Source organism: Ranitomeya variabilis, chromosome 8 (genome assembly GCF_051348905.1).
Source record: "Ranitomeya variabilis isolate aRanVar5 chromosome 8, aRanVar5.hap1, whole genome shotgun sequence".
Lineage (NCBI taxonomy): Eukaryota > Metazoa > Chordata > Amphibia > Anura > Dendrobatidae > Ranitomeya > Ranitomeya variabilis.
The window spans coordinates 90,851,867-90,867,463 of record NC_135239.1 but is presented as its reverse complement, the minus strand read 5'-3'; the positions used below and the strand labels follow the sequence as shown (position 1 = coordinate 90,867,463).

The following is a 15,597-nucleotide window of genomic DNA, read 5'->3' as shown; positions in this document are numbered from 1 at the left end:
TCCATTTCTCCAATGCTGCTTGGCTGGCCCCCTGTTTCCAAGCCAAGAGATTCAGAGAACAGAAGTAGAGACGGCTCCTGTCCTGGGCTCTCTGTCTGCCTGGGCAATTTGGCAGGTGGTGAAGAGACAGATGGCTGCTCTCCAGTGCTCTGTGTCTGAGAGGATGTGGCACTAATGGAAGTTGATGCATTAGCTGCCATCCATCCGACAACAGCTTCAATTTGTTCTTCACGCAGCAGCGGTGTACGGCGCTCTGACACAAAGCTGCGCATGAATGACTGTTGCCTGGTGAAAGTGGGTGCTGATGAGTCACCGGTGCCCGCAGCAGGCACAGAATCCCCACGTCCCCTCCCTGCTCCGTGACGGCTCCCACGCCCACGTGCCTTACTCACTGCCTTCTTCATCTTGGTTGACTGATAAAGATAAGCAGAAAAGTACTAACGGATTTGTGTGCTTATTCCTGAGCAACTCCTCCTAACAGGTATAAGAAACACTAATTTTCTAAAGTGTGGACTAGACTTTAATATGAGCTAATGTGGCCTACAGAAATGTAAAGTGGTGTAACTGGTGTGTTTGGTGAACTTTATTATTTATTTCTTTTTTGGGGGCTGAACTGACAACAGATAGAGCTGCAGTCACACGGAGACCGTGCAGACAGACGTAAACGGCGCTGCAAGGCCCAAAAACCCTCCTCTACGTTATCCTATGTAGTGTTTTTCCACAAGTTAGCTGGAGACGGGTGGAAAGACACTAATAGGATTTTTTAAAATAAATTAGCAGCAACCTACACTACTTGAAAAAAAAAGAAAATTGATTTGGCGGTATGACGCAGTGAACAACCCTGAGCTGGAGACAACCAGGCTATGGCTGCTCACAGACTACAGGGCGAGCTGCAATCACACGGAGACCGTGCAGACAGCCGTAAACGGCGCTGCAAGGCCCAAAAACCCTCCTCTACTTTATCCTATGTAGTGTTTTTCCACAAATTAGCTGGAGACGGGTGGAAAGACACTAATAGGATTTTTTTAAATAAATTAGCAGCAGACTACACTACTTGAAAAAAAAAGAAAATTGATTTGGCGGTATGACGCAGTGAACAACCCTGAGCTGGAGACAACCAGGCTATGGCTGCTCACAGACTACAGGGCGAGCTGCAATCACACGGAGACCGTGCAGACAGCCGTAAACGGCGCTGCAAGGCCCAAAAACCCTCCTCTACTTTATCCTATGTAGTGTTTTTCCACAAATTAGCTGGAGACGGGTGGAAAGACACTAATAGGATTTTTTTAAATAAATTAGCAGCAGACTACACTACTTAAAAGAAAAGGAAAATTGATTTTACAGTATGACGCAGTGAAGAACCCTGGGCTGGAGACAACCAGGCTATGGCTGCTCACAGACTACAGGGCGAGCTGCAGTCACACGGAGACGGTGCAGACAGCCGTAAACGGCGCTGCAAGGCCCAAAAACCCTCCTCTACGTTATCCTATGTAGTGTTTTTCCACAAATTAGCTGGAGACGGGTGGAAAGACACTAATAGGATTTTTTTAAAAAAATTAGCAGCAGACTACACTACTTGAAAAAAAAAAAAAAAAAAGAACAGTATGAGGCAATGAACCACCCTACTTGAACTGAATACAACCAGCTATGGATGGCCTATGTGGCTGCACTCAGACTAGAGAGTGGGCTGCACTCACACACACACACACACACACAGACCTTGCAGATCGCTGTGAAAACAGCGCTACAAGGCAAAAGCAAGGTGAATAGTAGGTGAACACAGCGGTTGCTAAATTAGCCGTTGGAAAGCACAAAGAAGCAAATCGCTATCTCTAAACTGTCCCTCAGTCAGCAAACAGCGTCCTGTCACTAACTGAATTCACAGCAGAGTGATCGCAAAATGGCGCCAGCGACTTTTAAACTGCAGCATGACATCATTTCAGCAGCCAATCACAGCCTTGCCAGTAGTTTCATGCCCTCCATGCTAAACAGGATGTGCCCACACTTGGAATCATTCTCATTGGCTGAATTTCTGCATTTTGAATCTTGGAACTTCCGATTCCGGTATCCGATACGCGGCAAGTATCGGAATCCCGGTATCGGAATTCCGATACCGCAAGTATCGGCCGATACCCGATACTTGCGGTATCGGAATGCTCAACACTATCCACCAACTGAAATTTGTCAGGTCTTTTATTGTTTTAATACTGATGATTTTGGCATACAACTCCTGATAACCCAAAAAACCTGTCTCAATAAATTAGCATATTTCACCCGGCCAATCAAATAAAAGTGTTTTTTAATAACAAACAAAAAAACCATCAAATAATAATGTTCAGTTATGCACTCAATACTTGGTCGGGAATCCTTTGGCAGAAATGACTGCTTCAATGCGGCGTGGCATGGAGACAATCAGCCTGTGACACTGCTGAGATGTTATGGAGGCCCAGGATGCTTCAATAGCGGCCTTAAGCTCATCCAGAGTGTTGGGTCTTGCGTCTCTCAACTTTCTCTTCACAATATCCCACAGATTCTCTATGGGGTTCAGGTCAGGAGAGTTGGCAGGCCAATTGAGCACAGTAATACCATGGTCAGTAAACCATTTACCAGTGGTTTTGGCACTGTGAGCAGGTGCCAGGTCGTGCTGAAAAATGAAATCTTCATCTCCATAAAGCATTTCAGCCGATGGAAGCATGAAGTGCTCCAAAATCTCCTGATAGCTAGCTGCATTGACCCTGCCCTTGATGAAACACAGTGGACCAACACAAGCAGCTGACATGGCACCCCACACCATCACTGACTGTGGGTACTTGACACTGGACTTCAGGCATTTTGGCATTTCCTTCTCCCCAGTCTTCCTCCATACTCTGGCACCTTGATTTCCGAATGACATGCAAAATTTGCTTTCATCAGAAAAAAGTACTTGGGACCACTTAGCAACAGTCCAGTGCTGCTTCTCTGTAGAAAAAAAGTGGCTTTACCTGGGGAATGCGGCACCTGTAGCCCATTTCCTGCACACGCCTGTGCACGGTGGCTCTGGATGTTTCCACACCAGACTCAGTCCACTGCTTCCTCAGGTTCCCCAAGGTCTGGAATCGGTCCTTCTCCACAATCTTCCTCAGGGTCCGGTCACCTCTTCTCGTTGTACAGCGTTTTCTGTCACATTGTTTCCTTCCAACAGACTTACCATTGAGGTGCCTTGATACAGCACTCTGGGAACAGCCTATTTGTTGAGAAATTTCTTTCTGGGTCTTACCCTCTTGCTTGAGGGTGTCAATGATGGCCTTCTTGACATCTGTCAGGTCGCTAGTCTTACCCATGATGGGGGTTTTGAGTAATGAACCAGGCAGGGAGTTTTTAAAAGCCTCAGGTATCTTTTGCATGTGTTTAGAGTTAATTAGTTGATTCAGAAGATTAGGGTAATAGGTCGTTTAGAGAACCTTTTCTTGATATGCTAATTTATTGAGACAGGTTTTTTGGGTTATCAGGAGTTGTATGCCAAAATCATCAGTATTAAAACAATAAAAGACCTGACAAATTTCAGTTGGTGGATAATGAATCTATAATATATGAAAGTTTAATTGTAATCATTACATTATGGTAAATAATGAAATTTAACACTATATGCTAATTTTTTGAGAAGGACCTGTATAGCAGCAATCATAAGATCGCTGCTATATAGCTGAAATGCAGGTGTGCTGTGAGCGCCGACCACAGGGTGGCGCTCACAGCTACTGGCGATCAGTAACCATAGAGGTCTCAAGGACCTCTATGGTTACTGTCCTGACACATCGCCGACCCCCGATCATGTGACAGGGGTCGGCGATGACGTCATTTCCAGCCGCCCGGCCGGATGCGGTAGTTAAATGCCGCTGTCTTCGTTTGACAGCGGCATTTAACTAGTTAATAGGCACGGGCAGATCGCGATTCTGCCCGCGCCTATTGTGGGCACATGTCAGCTGTTCAAAACAGCTGACATGTCCCGGCTTTGATGCGGGCTCACCGCGGAGCCCTGCATCAAAGCAGGGGAGCCGACATCGGACGGTATAGTACGTCCGATGTCGGTAAAGGGTTAATAATATCCCTTGAGTCCCCCCCATGTGAAGTAACAATGGCCCCAGCATCGCTGATGTCAGCAGGCGGTCAAGTGACGACTCTTTCGGCTTCTCTCAATTCTCTTCTATTGAAAGAAACCAAACCTTTCTAGTCGACATGAGCACATAGTAAACATGGGGTCCATGACCGTCTGATAACGCTTGTGATATTGGAGGCTCATGCAGCAGGCGCTCCGTGTCATGATTTGGCAGTCTGACTATTATTAAATTATTAAAGCACCACTCTAGCAGGGTTTTTTTTTCACTGCTGGATTGGTGCTTTAAGCACAAGTCCCCTGCCCCGGTCATATACTCATTCTCTGCCGTATTCACCGCTTTTTGGCTCCGCTCCAGTCCCGCGGCTCCATCTTGCGAGCACAGCTTCTGATTGGCCAGAAGTTAGAAGCTGCATCACAAGCGCTCAATGTCAGTCTGAGGTCCAGGAAGAGGCAAGAATGACGCCAGAACAAGGCTCTTATAGACTGACATTGATTAGTGACCTCCGTACCGCTCTATGAAACACTGGAGCAGCGGACAGGTCACAAACTGCAGGAGATGGACCCAAGCGGTGCGGTGTTGAAAACAGATGAAAACACCGGAAGGTGAGTATCAGACAGTTGGTCTTGGATTGAGGCTGTGTGCACACGTTGTCGATTCGTGTGCGGATTTTTCCATGCAAATTTTGAAAAATCCGCATGTAAAACACACTGCGTTTTACCAGATTTCCAGTGGTTTTTGTGCGGATTTCGCCTGCGGTTTTACATCTGCGGATTCCTATTATGGAGCAGGTGTAAAACGCTGCGGAATCCGCACAAAGAATTGACATGCTGCGGAAAACACAATGCAGCATTTCTGGGCGGTATTTTCCACAGCATGTGCACTGCGGATTTTGTTTTCCATAGGTTTACATGGTACTGTACAACACATGGAAAATTGCTGCAAATTCGCAGCGTCAAATCCGCTACGGATCCGCAGCCAAATCTGCTACATGTGCACATCCACTCCAGCAATGAAATAACAAAAAATGCTGGAGTGATGCTTTAAATGTGATGCAGCTCATGGCTTCTCCAGCTGGTAAGTATAATAAGCCCCCCACCTCCCCATCCCAGAGAACAACTATTATATGTGATGGAGTGCATATAATCCCGTAACAAAATCATATAATAATCAGCCCCCCAGTGCGGTCGCCCCTCACCCACCTCAGTCCTCACAATACCCTTATCTTCTCACATTCACCCCCCAGTGCCCTGTCCCGCTCCCCCACCTAAGCCCCCACAACACCCCCATCCTCTCACATTTACCCCCCAGTGACTATGACATGCCTATCAATCTAATGCAAGTTATCACCACTTACCAATAAAGTTTGCAGCACGACCAGGAAGTATCTGAGCGAGTGAAATGCAGGTGGGCATTAGGACCCAGCGTGCCTGCCCTGAGCCAGTCCCAGTGTGCACACGGAGGGAAGAAACCTGCAGCCTAGGAGAAGCTCCTCCTGAGGTCAGCACTAGTGTTGAGCGATACCTTCCGATATTCGAAAGTATCGGTATCGGATTGGATCGGCCGATACCGGCAAAATATCGGATCTCGCCTATACTGATACCCGATACCAATACAAGTCAATGGGACACAAATATCGGAAGTGATCCTGGATGGTTCCCAGGGTCTGAAGGAGAGGAAACTCTCCTTCAGGCCCTGGGATCCATATTCATGTAAAAAATAAAGAATAAAAATAAAAAATATGGATATACTCACCCTTGGACGGCCCCTGGCTGTCACCGCTGCAAGCGTCTGCCTCCGTTCCTAAGAATGCAGAGTGAAGGACCTTCAATGACGTCGCGGCTTGTGATTGGTCGCGTGACCGCTCATGTGACCGCTCACGCGACCAATCACAAGCCGCGACGTCATCGCAGGTCCTACACTCACTGCATTCTTAGGAACGGAGGCTGCCGGTTACACCGCTAAGGTCCAGGGTCCGCCGGAGGGGTGAGTATATCCATATTTTTTATTTTTGTTCTTTATTTTTTACATGAATATGGATCCCAGGGCCTGAAGGAGAGTCTCCTCTCCTCCAGACCCTGGGAACCACACACTGGGAACTTCCGATTCCGATTTCCGATATCACAAAAATATCAGAACTCGGTATCGGAATTCCGATACAGCGAATATCGGCCGATACCCGATATTTGCAGTATCGGAATGCTCAACACTAGTCAGCACAATACAGTGCAGTAGAGAGATTTGCCTCTGGCCACTGTCCGACCAGCGTGCAGAATCTCCTACAGGCAGGAGAGCAGGCATTTTAGGCTATGTGCACACATTGCGGATTAGCCTTAGGAATTTCTGGTGCAGATTCTGCCTCTCCTGGCAGAAAATGCAGCTGCAGATTTGTCGAGTTTTTGTGCGGATCCGCAGCGTTTTTTCTGCGTTTTTGCTGCTTTTTTTTGCGGATTTTCTGCGTTTTTTTACCCCTGCGGATTTCTATGATGGATTGGGTACAAAAACGCTGCAGATCCACAAAAAGAAGTGACATGCTACTTCTTTTAAGCCGCAACGTTTCCACAGCGGATTTTCCGCAACGTGGGCACAGCTTTTTTTTTTCTCATTGACTTACATTGTACTGTATATCAATTGCGGATCTGCAGTGTTTCTGCACCGCAAAAAATGCTGTGGTTCTGCAGAGAATCCGCAACGTGTGCACATAGCTTCGCTGTTCTCCTCCTGTGCTCTATTGTGCCTCATCACGGAAGTGGCAGTGCCGGCTCCCAGTGGCTACGCTACTGGCCCCATGGTTTATTCCTGACAAATGATTCAGCACATCATCCAGTGGTTGACTGATTTGCCACAAGCAAATATTTCAAAATATTTTTGTTTTAGAGCGTATTTACACTGAAAGTTTATCATGCACAAGCATTTTCAAGGACACTTATTTCATGATAATCTTTCCATATAAATGGACTACCTATTGGGAGAAATTATCTTTTTATACTGCAAATGAATCATAATGGGAACTATAAAGACTAGTAGTGAACATAAATTCCCTTAAAGGGAACCTGTCACCCCGGTTTTTCACTCTGAGATAAAAATACCGCTACATAGGGCATGAGCTGTGCTTTACAAAAGTTTTTTTTTTCTACCCTGATTCCCCACCTAAGCTGCCGAAATTACTTACCAAAGTCGCCGTTTTCGCTTGTCAATCATGCTGGTCTGGTCTGATGGGGGCGTGGTGACAAAGCTGTTTCTTCCCCCAGATCTTGCTTAGGTTTCCGTTGGTGGCGTAGTGGTTTGCGACTGCGCAGGTGACGAAAAAGAGCACGATCTGTGCTATATCCCTGGTGATCGGTGGGGGCGGCCATCTTCCTGTGGCCGCGCGTGCGCAGTTGGAGCGCTCTGCTGCCCGGGGCTTCAGGAAAATGGCCACGGGCTGCCGCGTGCGCGCAGATGGAGATCGCAGCGGCCATTTTCCTGAAGCAGAGTTCGCATCTCGGCTTCAGAAAAATGGCCACCGCGATCTCCATCTGCGCACGCGCGGCAGCCCGTGGCCATTTTCCTGAAGCCCCGGGCAGCAGAGCGCTCCAACTGCGCACGCGCGGCCACAGGAAGATGGCCGCCCCCACCGATCACCAGGGATATAGCACAGATCGTGCTCTTTTTCGTCACCTGCGCAGTCGCAAACCACTACACCACCAACGGAAACCTAAGCAAGATCTGGGGGAAGAAACAGCTTTGTCACCACGCCCATCAGACCAGACCAGCATGATTGACCAGCGAAAACGGCGACTTTGGTAAGTAATTTCGGCAGCTTAGGTGGGGAATCAGGGTAGAAAAAAAAAACTTTTGTAAAGCACAGCTCATGCCCTATGTAGCGGTATTTTTATCTCAGAGTGAAAAACCGGGGTGACAGGTTCCCTTTAAAGAAACAAATTTTATTTATCAATGTTTAAAAATAACACCACCCCAGTGCTCTCCCGGCAGAAAAAAAGATCTGCCAAAAATAGCTAAAAGTGACCAAGGTCTAGCGCATACCCTGCAATATCCTAATCTGTCACCTGCCTTGCTGTGGAGGTTGGCACCCTTGATAACGATTTTTTGGCTCCCCCACTCAACGTGGACTAGCCCTCACTGCCCTTTCTCACCCTATTATAAAGGTGAGAAAACAATGATATAAGAACAGAGATGAAAAAAGCAAAAAAAATGGTCACAAAAAATATAAAAAAAAACAAATATCATCAAAATTAGCAAAAAGACCGAAGCAGGACAACTAGCCCGTTGAAAAAAGCTTTTCATCTATGGCATCTGGTATCTGGCACATATGAAGGGCCTCCTGATGAACCGCACCACGGGGAAATGCGTTGAGGCGCAGAATATCTTGATAAGTGTCTTCCATCATTACTATTATTTTTATTAAGGGCACATCTTGTATTGATGACTGATGTTGCGGGCCCCATTTATGGGCACAGTCTAGACTGACGGAGAATATGCAAGTCAGCTAGATGCTGAATAGTATAGTATGAGGTGTTGTGGGCATTTTCTTCTTTTATTTATTGATATTGCTTGATGCCGTATTGGCATTCATATATGGCAAATCTGGCAGCATACCCATTGTTATTGAGCAGCAATTGGCAATTATGGTAGTGTAAGGACTGGAACCATAAATGACTGCACTAGTTGTCCTGCTTCGGTCTTTTTGCTAATTTTGATTATATTTGTTTGGTTTTTTTTGTGACAATTTTTTTGCTTTTTTTCATCTCTGTTCTTATATCATTGTTTTCTCACCTTTATAATAGGGTGAGAAAGGGCAGTGAGGGCTAGTCCACGTTGAGTGGGAGCACCAAAAAATCATTATCAAGGGTGCCAACCTCCACAGCAAGGCAGGTGACAGATTAGGATATTGCAGGGTATGCGCTAGACCTTGTCACTTTTAGCTATTTTTGGCAGATCTTTTTTTCTGCCGGGAGAGCACTGGGGTGGTGTTATTTTTAAACATCGATAAATAAAATTTGTTTCTTGAAGGGAATTTATGTTCACTACTAGAAATTACCTTTTGCACACAGGGCTTGCACTGTCGAGAACCCTGGCAGTCTACGTGCACTGAGCGATCCATTATAGATTGCTCAGTAAGTATCTGAACTTTGGTCCATATGTGTAAAGATACAACTAAATGACTGACATTCAGTGAAAGTTTACCAAATGGTGGTAGTTTTGTGCCACAGGTCAGTCCATGTGAACCCTTTTTCGCTTATTTTTGAGTTAACGCTTATCCCCTACCCTCTCTACATTTTCTGTCTCTTCCCACCCTGTTCACCTACTATCTAGATAAAGAAATCTTTTGTATTATTTAATGTTTTGTGTTCTTTTGGTGGCATATGGGAGGTTTGTTGTATATCTTGAGAGCTTTGCCTTTTTCTGGGAGTTATCCAGACCTCCCTGGAGAGTTGGCTTTGTAGAAGAATAATGCAACTTGTAAAGCAATGCTGACAAGTCAAATTCTGCTGCACTAAGTGACAAAAAATGCAAAAACTATTGGGAATGTCAACAGTATATTCAATTAGTTTGTTTGATCAATTTTCATTCTTTTCCAGAAAACGAGGATCAGTGTGGTTCACCACCAACTGTTCAATTTGGAGACATCATCAATATTAGAAAAATGAGATATAAATCTAATGAATTTGTGGAATATAAGTGCCAAAATTATTACCTTCTTAAAGGAGACAAAATTGTGAGATGTTTGAACGGTTTTTGGGGAGAAGCACCTGTTTGTCTAGGTATGTTCATGTTCATTTATCACAAAGTGCGCAGAAAAAACATAAAGGTAATGAAATTATATCACTTAGTAGGGTTATAAGATTGTTGGTACGTGAACAATGTAAATATCATTCAATATTGTTTCATTGTGCTGATTTCTAGCATTTACTGCTTTTTTCCTACATTTCTGATGTCTTAAAAATAAATGACTTTTTATTCTGTTTTTCAATCTAAAGCATAAAAGCACAGATATAGATACAGAAATCGCAGAGATACATTTTTTTTATAATTTCGTTTTTGCGCCTTGATAACTCACAAATTTACAAGCATATTCTAGGCAAATCAAAAAAGTGCAAATAAAGGGGAAGTTTATTGGTTAATTTTTAAAATGTAGAAAAGGTGGAGGTAACCACCGTATTATGAAAAATATTTCTCCTCTAACGCACTCTTCCGCTGGAAATGACCGAAATGACATTGTCGGCGCTATCACAGTAATATTTTATGCTCTGCCTGCTCTGTCCTTCTCAAAAAATGTCATGCAAACCATTCTCTGTCTGCTGTCACTGATCATCTGGGAGGTGCCCTAAGGGTGGGTGAACTGTTTAATACCTGGTCCGAGTATGCTGGTCCATGCTTCCTTACCCTGGCTCTGCAGCCCTCTGTTATTCTCCATGCTTGGTTTTGCAAGTTGTCTGGCATAGATCAGTTATACTGTTGTGCTCAAAAGTTTACATACCCCGGCAGAATTTTGGCTTTCTTGGCCTTTTTTTCAGAGAATATGAATGATAACACCATAACTTTTTCTCCACTCATGGTCAGTGGTTGGGTGAAGCCATTTGTTGTCAAACTACTGTCTTTTCTCTTTTTAAATCCTAATGACAACCCAAAACATCCGAATGACCCTTATCAAAAGTGTACTTTTGGAACATGTGTCTCATTAAGGCAGAGGTTGAGGGTGCAGGTGGAGGCCCTAGAGGAAGAGGAGGTTGAAGACTAGGAAGTTAGGTTGCGCCGTACGGCATAGACACGTAGTGATGCAGCCATGCTGAGCATTGCATCCTCAGTGCAGCCTTTATGCCTGGTGGATGGTTTCCGAAAGCTGATGGCCGTCAAGGTCCCCCCAGTACCAGTTACTCAGTTGCCATTACTTCTCTAATGTGCCTGCACTACACCAGCTTGTCACACACATCACCACCCATTCCTTGAAAAATGACTTACTATGAATCACTGATTCAATCCAGAAAAAAATTTGAACATTTTTGTATTGTTTTATGACTGAAATTTAACAGAAAGGATATAATACTCTATAGATGAGTTATTGAATCTAGATAAAATTTTAAATGCTGTTTTTGAAGTGTTATATACCACAGAAATATATCACAGAAATGTACCCCAGAGCACGTAATGCTCTATGGATGAGTAATTGAATACAGAAAACATTTTCAACCCTTTTTTTGAGTGTAATATACCACAGAAATGTACCCCAGAGCACGTAATACTCTATAGATAAGTCAGTGAAACCAGGAAATGCTTTTTGAACTTTTTTTTGCAATGCTATATATTACAAAAATGTACCCCAGAGCACATATATGTATATGACCGCTACTCGGAGGAAGAGGTGATGGGGAACCCTGAAGTGTGAAATTCAAAAGAAGAATGAAGTCCAATCGGCCTGTGATCTCTGTGATTGTTGGATGGCCAGTACAATCTGTTGGCTATGGAAATGCAGCCTTTATGCCTGGTGGATGGGTTCTGAAAGCTGATGGCCGTCGAGGTTCCCCAGTACTAGTTGCCCAGATGCCATTACTTCTCTAAGAAAGATGTGCCTGCACTACACCAGCATGTTGCAGACAACATCACTCTTTCCTTGAAAAAAATCTATGTGTGATAGGGTGCATTTCAACACTGACACTAGGATGATCTGGCATGGACAGGGGTGTTACAGCTCATTGACTGGGCACTGGGTGATTCTGGTGGCTGTGGGGGCAGTTGAGGAAGGGGCTGTTCCACAAGTCTTGGAATCCCCAAAGCTTGCAGGGCGATTGGGGATGGATAACTAAACTACTAGACAACAGGGATTGGAAAACTAAACTACTACACACCAGAGGATGGAGAACTAAAGTACTAGATACCAAAGTGTCACTAGACACCAAGTCTTGAAATTCCCAGGGCTTGCGGGACAAACCTTTGTATCTAATAGTGTTGAGCGATACCTTCCGATATCGGAAAGTATCGGTATCGGAAAGTATCGGCCGATAACCGTCAAAGTATCGGATCTAATCCGATACCGATACCCGATCCCAATGCAAGTCAATGGGACGAAAATATCGGAATTAAAATAAACCCTTTCTTTCCTTGTAGGTTAATTCTACATGAAGGAAAACAACTAAGAATAATGTAGGATGTATTGGGGGAGGTGGCGGAGACATTAAAGGCACAGAGGTTTAGCCCAAACAAATAGAATAGCAGTTTTTTTTGTTTTTTTTTTATGACGTTCGGCGTTAGAAAGATTTTGACTATGTTATTTTTTTTTTTTATTTTGTCAGATATTGATGTTTCACTACTTCCACGCCCTTCACCTTCTTTTTTACTTCTCCCACACTTTCTTCTTCATTATCCTCATCATCAGCTTCTTTGACATCAACTATCTTCACCTTATTCATCTTCTTCTTCTTCTACCTATAATTTTTTTTTTTACATTGTTCATATTCTTTTTATTTAACTATTATCTTCTTCATATTCAACTTCTTCATCATATTCTTATTTGTGACAGGCATTCCCATAGTTGTCATCTATAAAAGTTTGAAGATTACACCTTCCGTTCTGCATGTCACAAAAGAGTTACATTTGTCCGCGTTCAGTTTGGCCTGCAGCATCAGGCTTTATCCAGGGGCACCACGAGGAGGAACGGACTCACCCCCATACACTGCTTAGTCTTCTTCTGCTTATAATTTAGATAATATCTTTTGCTCCGATATTTAGTGTTATGCTTAATGTTCTTCTGCTCTTTGTTCTGCAGCCTCTTGTTCTTCTGCTTCTCGGTCTCCCATGTCGTCGTCGTCTCCAGGGTCGTCGTCTCCAGGGTCGTCGTCTCCGGGGTCGTCGTCATCGGGGTGGTCTTCAGGGTCATCGTCTCCAGGGTCGTCGTCATCTCAGTGGTCGTCATCTCTGGTGTCGTCGTCATCTTAGGCGTGGTCTTCCGGGTCGTCGTCTTTAGGGTCTTGAACTTGGAAATGTAGCAGAAGGTACAAGAAGGCTGAGAAACTGCCGAGAAACAGCTGATGGAACTGGAACTCGGATGGCTACCCGAAGGTCCAAGAGCCAATGGAACTACCGTGGACCAGCTGACGTTACTGGAACCCGGTTACTAAGCAGGAGGTACCCGTGCCTGAAAGCACTACCAAGGACCACCTGACGTTGGTGGAACTCGGATACCCAGAGGGAGGCACCTAAGCCAAAGGCTCTGCCCGGAACCAGCTGACGGTCCTGGAACCAGGATGGGGAGCAGAAGGTACAAGAGCAAAAGACACTGCCGAGAATCAGCTGACAGTACTGGAACCCGGATGGGTAGCCGAAGGTCCAAGAGCCAATGGAACTACCGAGGACCAGCTGACGTTACTGGAACCCGGTTACTAAGCAGGAGGTACCCGTGCCTGAAAGCACTACCAAGGACCACCTGACGTTGGTGGAACTCAGGTTACCCAGAGGGAGGCACCTAAGCCAAAGGCTCTGCCCGGAACCAGCTGACGGTCCTGGAACCAGGATGGGGAGCAGAAGGTACAAGAGCAAAAGACACTGCCGAGAACCAGCTGACGGTACTGGAACCCGGATGGGTAGCCGAAGGTCCAAGAGCCAATGGAACTACCGAGGACCAGCTGACGTTACTGGAACCCGGTTACTAAGCAGGAGGTACCCGTGCCTGAAAGCACTACCAAGGACCACCTGACGTTGGTGGAACTCGGATACCCAGAGGGAGGCACCTAAGCCAAAGGCTCTGCCCGGAACCAGCTGACGGTACTGGAACCAGGATGGGGACCAATTCAAGCTTGTCTTCCTAGAGCCCCAACTGGCGGTGTTAGAGCCCAGGGTCAGCAGAAGGAGGAGCAGGGGGAGGGGAGTGTAGGCCGAAGCCTGCACTGGCGGCAGCTTTGGTTCTGTTGTGTCTGCGTGGCGGTCGCAGGACACGTTGCCGGCTACACAGCAGAGGAACAGCTGGCGGTGCTGAACCCCACTGACACATTGGCGAGGTGTTTGGCTCTGTGCAGCCAGCTCTTCCGGACAGCAACTAGCGGTGTTGGAGCCCGGGCTCTGCAGGTGGAGCAGAGTGTAGGCCGAAGCCTAATTGAACCAATTTTAAAAGTAACCTTTAACCCCCCCTCAGGGGTTACAAACTAGAAGAGCCACAGCTTATGCAGCAGTAGTGCTGCACAAGTCAAAGGTTGCTCTTTTCATTTTTCTCCTTGCACACGCTGAATGAAACACGTATAACATTTAGCCCTTTATACAGTCAAACCGTGTTGGAGGCGTGAGTTCCCTTCGTAATGAGACGCAGCACAGCTGACAAAAATGCCACCTTGGTGCTTTGCGTGGCCTCCTGAGCTTCGTTATTTGTTGCACAGGAGTCTGCGCTGTCGTGTTATCCCTTGGCCTTGCGCTGTTAGCGCTGCCCGTCCTCTGACAACATTTGATGTCGGCCGGTGCGGTTCGCGATGACCATGAATCCCAGCCCCGCAGTGTCTTAACATTGTTAAAACACTGCGGGGCTGGGATTCATGGCCTGGCGCAGTACATATGTTCGCCTCTCGCTTGGGTTCTTACACCTGCTTCAGACTATGCGGCGTCAGCTGATCCCTTATCGCATGCCACGGCCATGAAGCCGCACAGTCCGAAGAAGGCGGAAGGAGATGAGGGATAGGCGAAGAAATGCACCGTTCATGCCCGTCAATCACACCCTCGCAGTCAAAATAAATAAGACACCGAGGGGCGTTGTGTGGGGCAAGGCGGCGGCAGAGGCGCAGCCAGCCAAACAATGATGCCAGAAGACGGGCAGCGCTACCAAGGAGCTTGTTGCGTGTCAATACAAAGGAAAATCACACCTGAGGGACGTTTTAATGGTCTCAGAGGACTCATTTTAGACGTGTTCAGTTCCCCATGGGCAAGGAGAATAAGTTTCCGAGCCACCTTGCACACATGCAGCATTACTGCTGTACAAGGTGGCTGTAAAACGTAGAAACACCTGGGGGAGGGGGGACAGGTTCCCTTCAATTTCAGTTCTTGTGTCTGCGTGGCTGTCGCAGGACACGTTGCCGGCTACACAGCAGGGGAACAGCTGGCGGTGCTGGACCCCACTGACACATTGGCTGGTGTTTTTCTCTGTGCAGCTAGCACATCTGGGCCCCAACTGGCGGTGTTAGAGCCCAGGGTCAGCAGGAGGAGGAGGAGCAGGAGGAGGAGCAGGGGGAGGGGAGTGTAGGCCGAAGCCTGCACTGGCGGCAGCTTTGGTTCTGTTGTGTCTATGTGGCGGTCGCAGGACACGTTGCCGGCTACACAGCAGGGGAACAGCTGGCGGTGCTGAACCCCACTGACACATTGGCGAGGTGTTTGGCTCAGTGCAGCCAGCTCTTCCGGACAGCAACTAGCGGTGTTGGAGCCCGGGCTCTGCAGGTGGAGCAGAGTGTAGGCCGAAGCCTAATTGAACCGATTTTAAAAGTAACATTTAACCCCCCCTCAGGGGTTACAAACTAGAAGAGCCACAGCTTAT

The 15,597-nt window shown here is 46.3% G+C and overlaps 1 protein-coding gene across 1 annotated transcript in view; it reads left to right on the top strand.

The window, feature by feature from the left end:
* LOC143787637 (coagulation factor XIII B chain-like) overlaps positions 1-15,597 on the top strand; it is a 574,339-nt gene that overhangs the window by 41,960 nt on the left and 516,782 nt on the right. Inside the window, exon 2 of the mRNA XM_077276562.1 lies at positions 9,674-9,856. Within this exon, the coding sequence (XP_077132677.1) occupies positions 9,674-9,856 (183 nt within the window). The remainder of the gene's footprint in view (positions 1-9,673; positions 9,857-15,597) is intronic.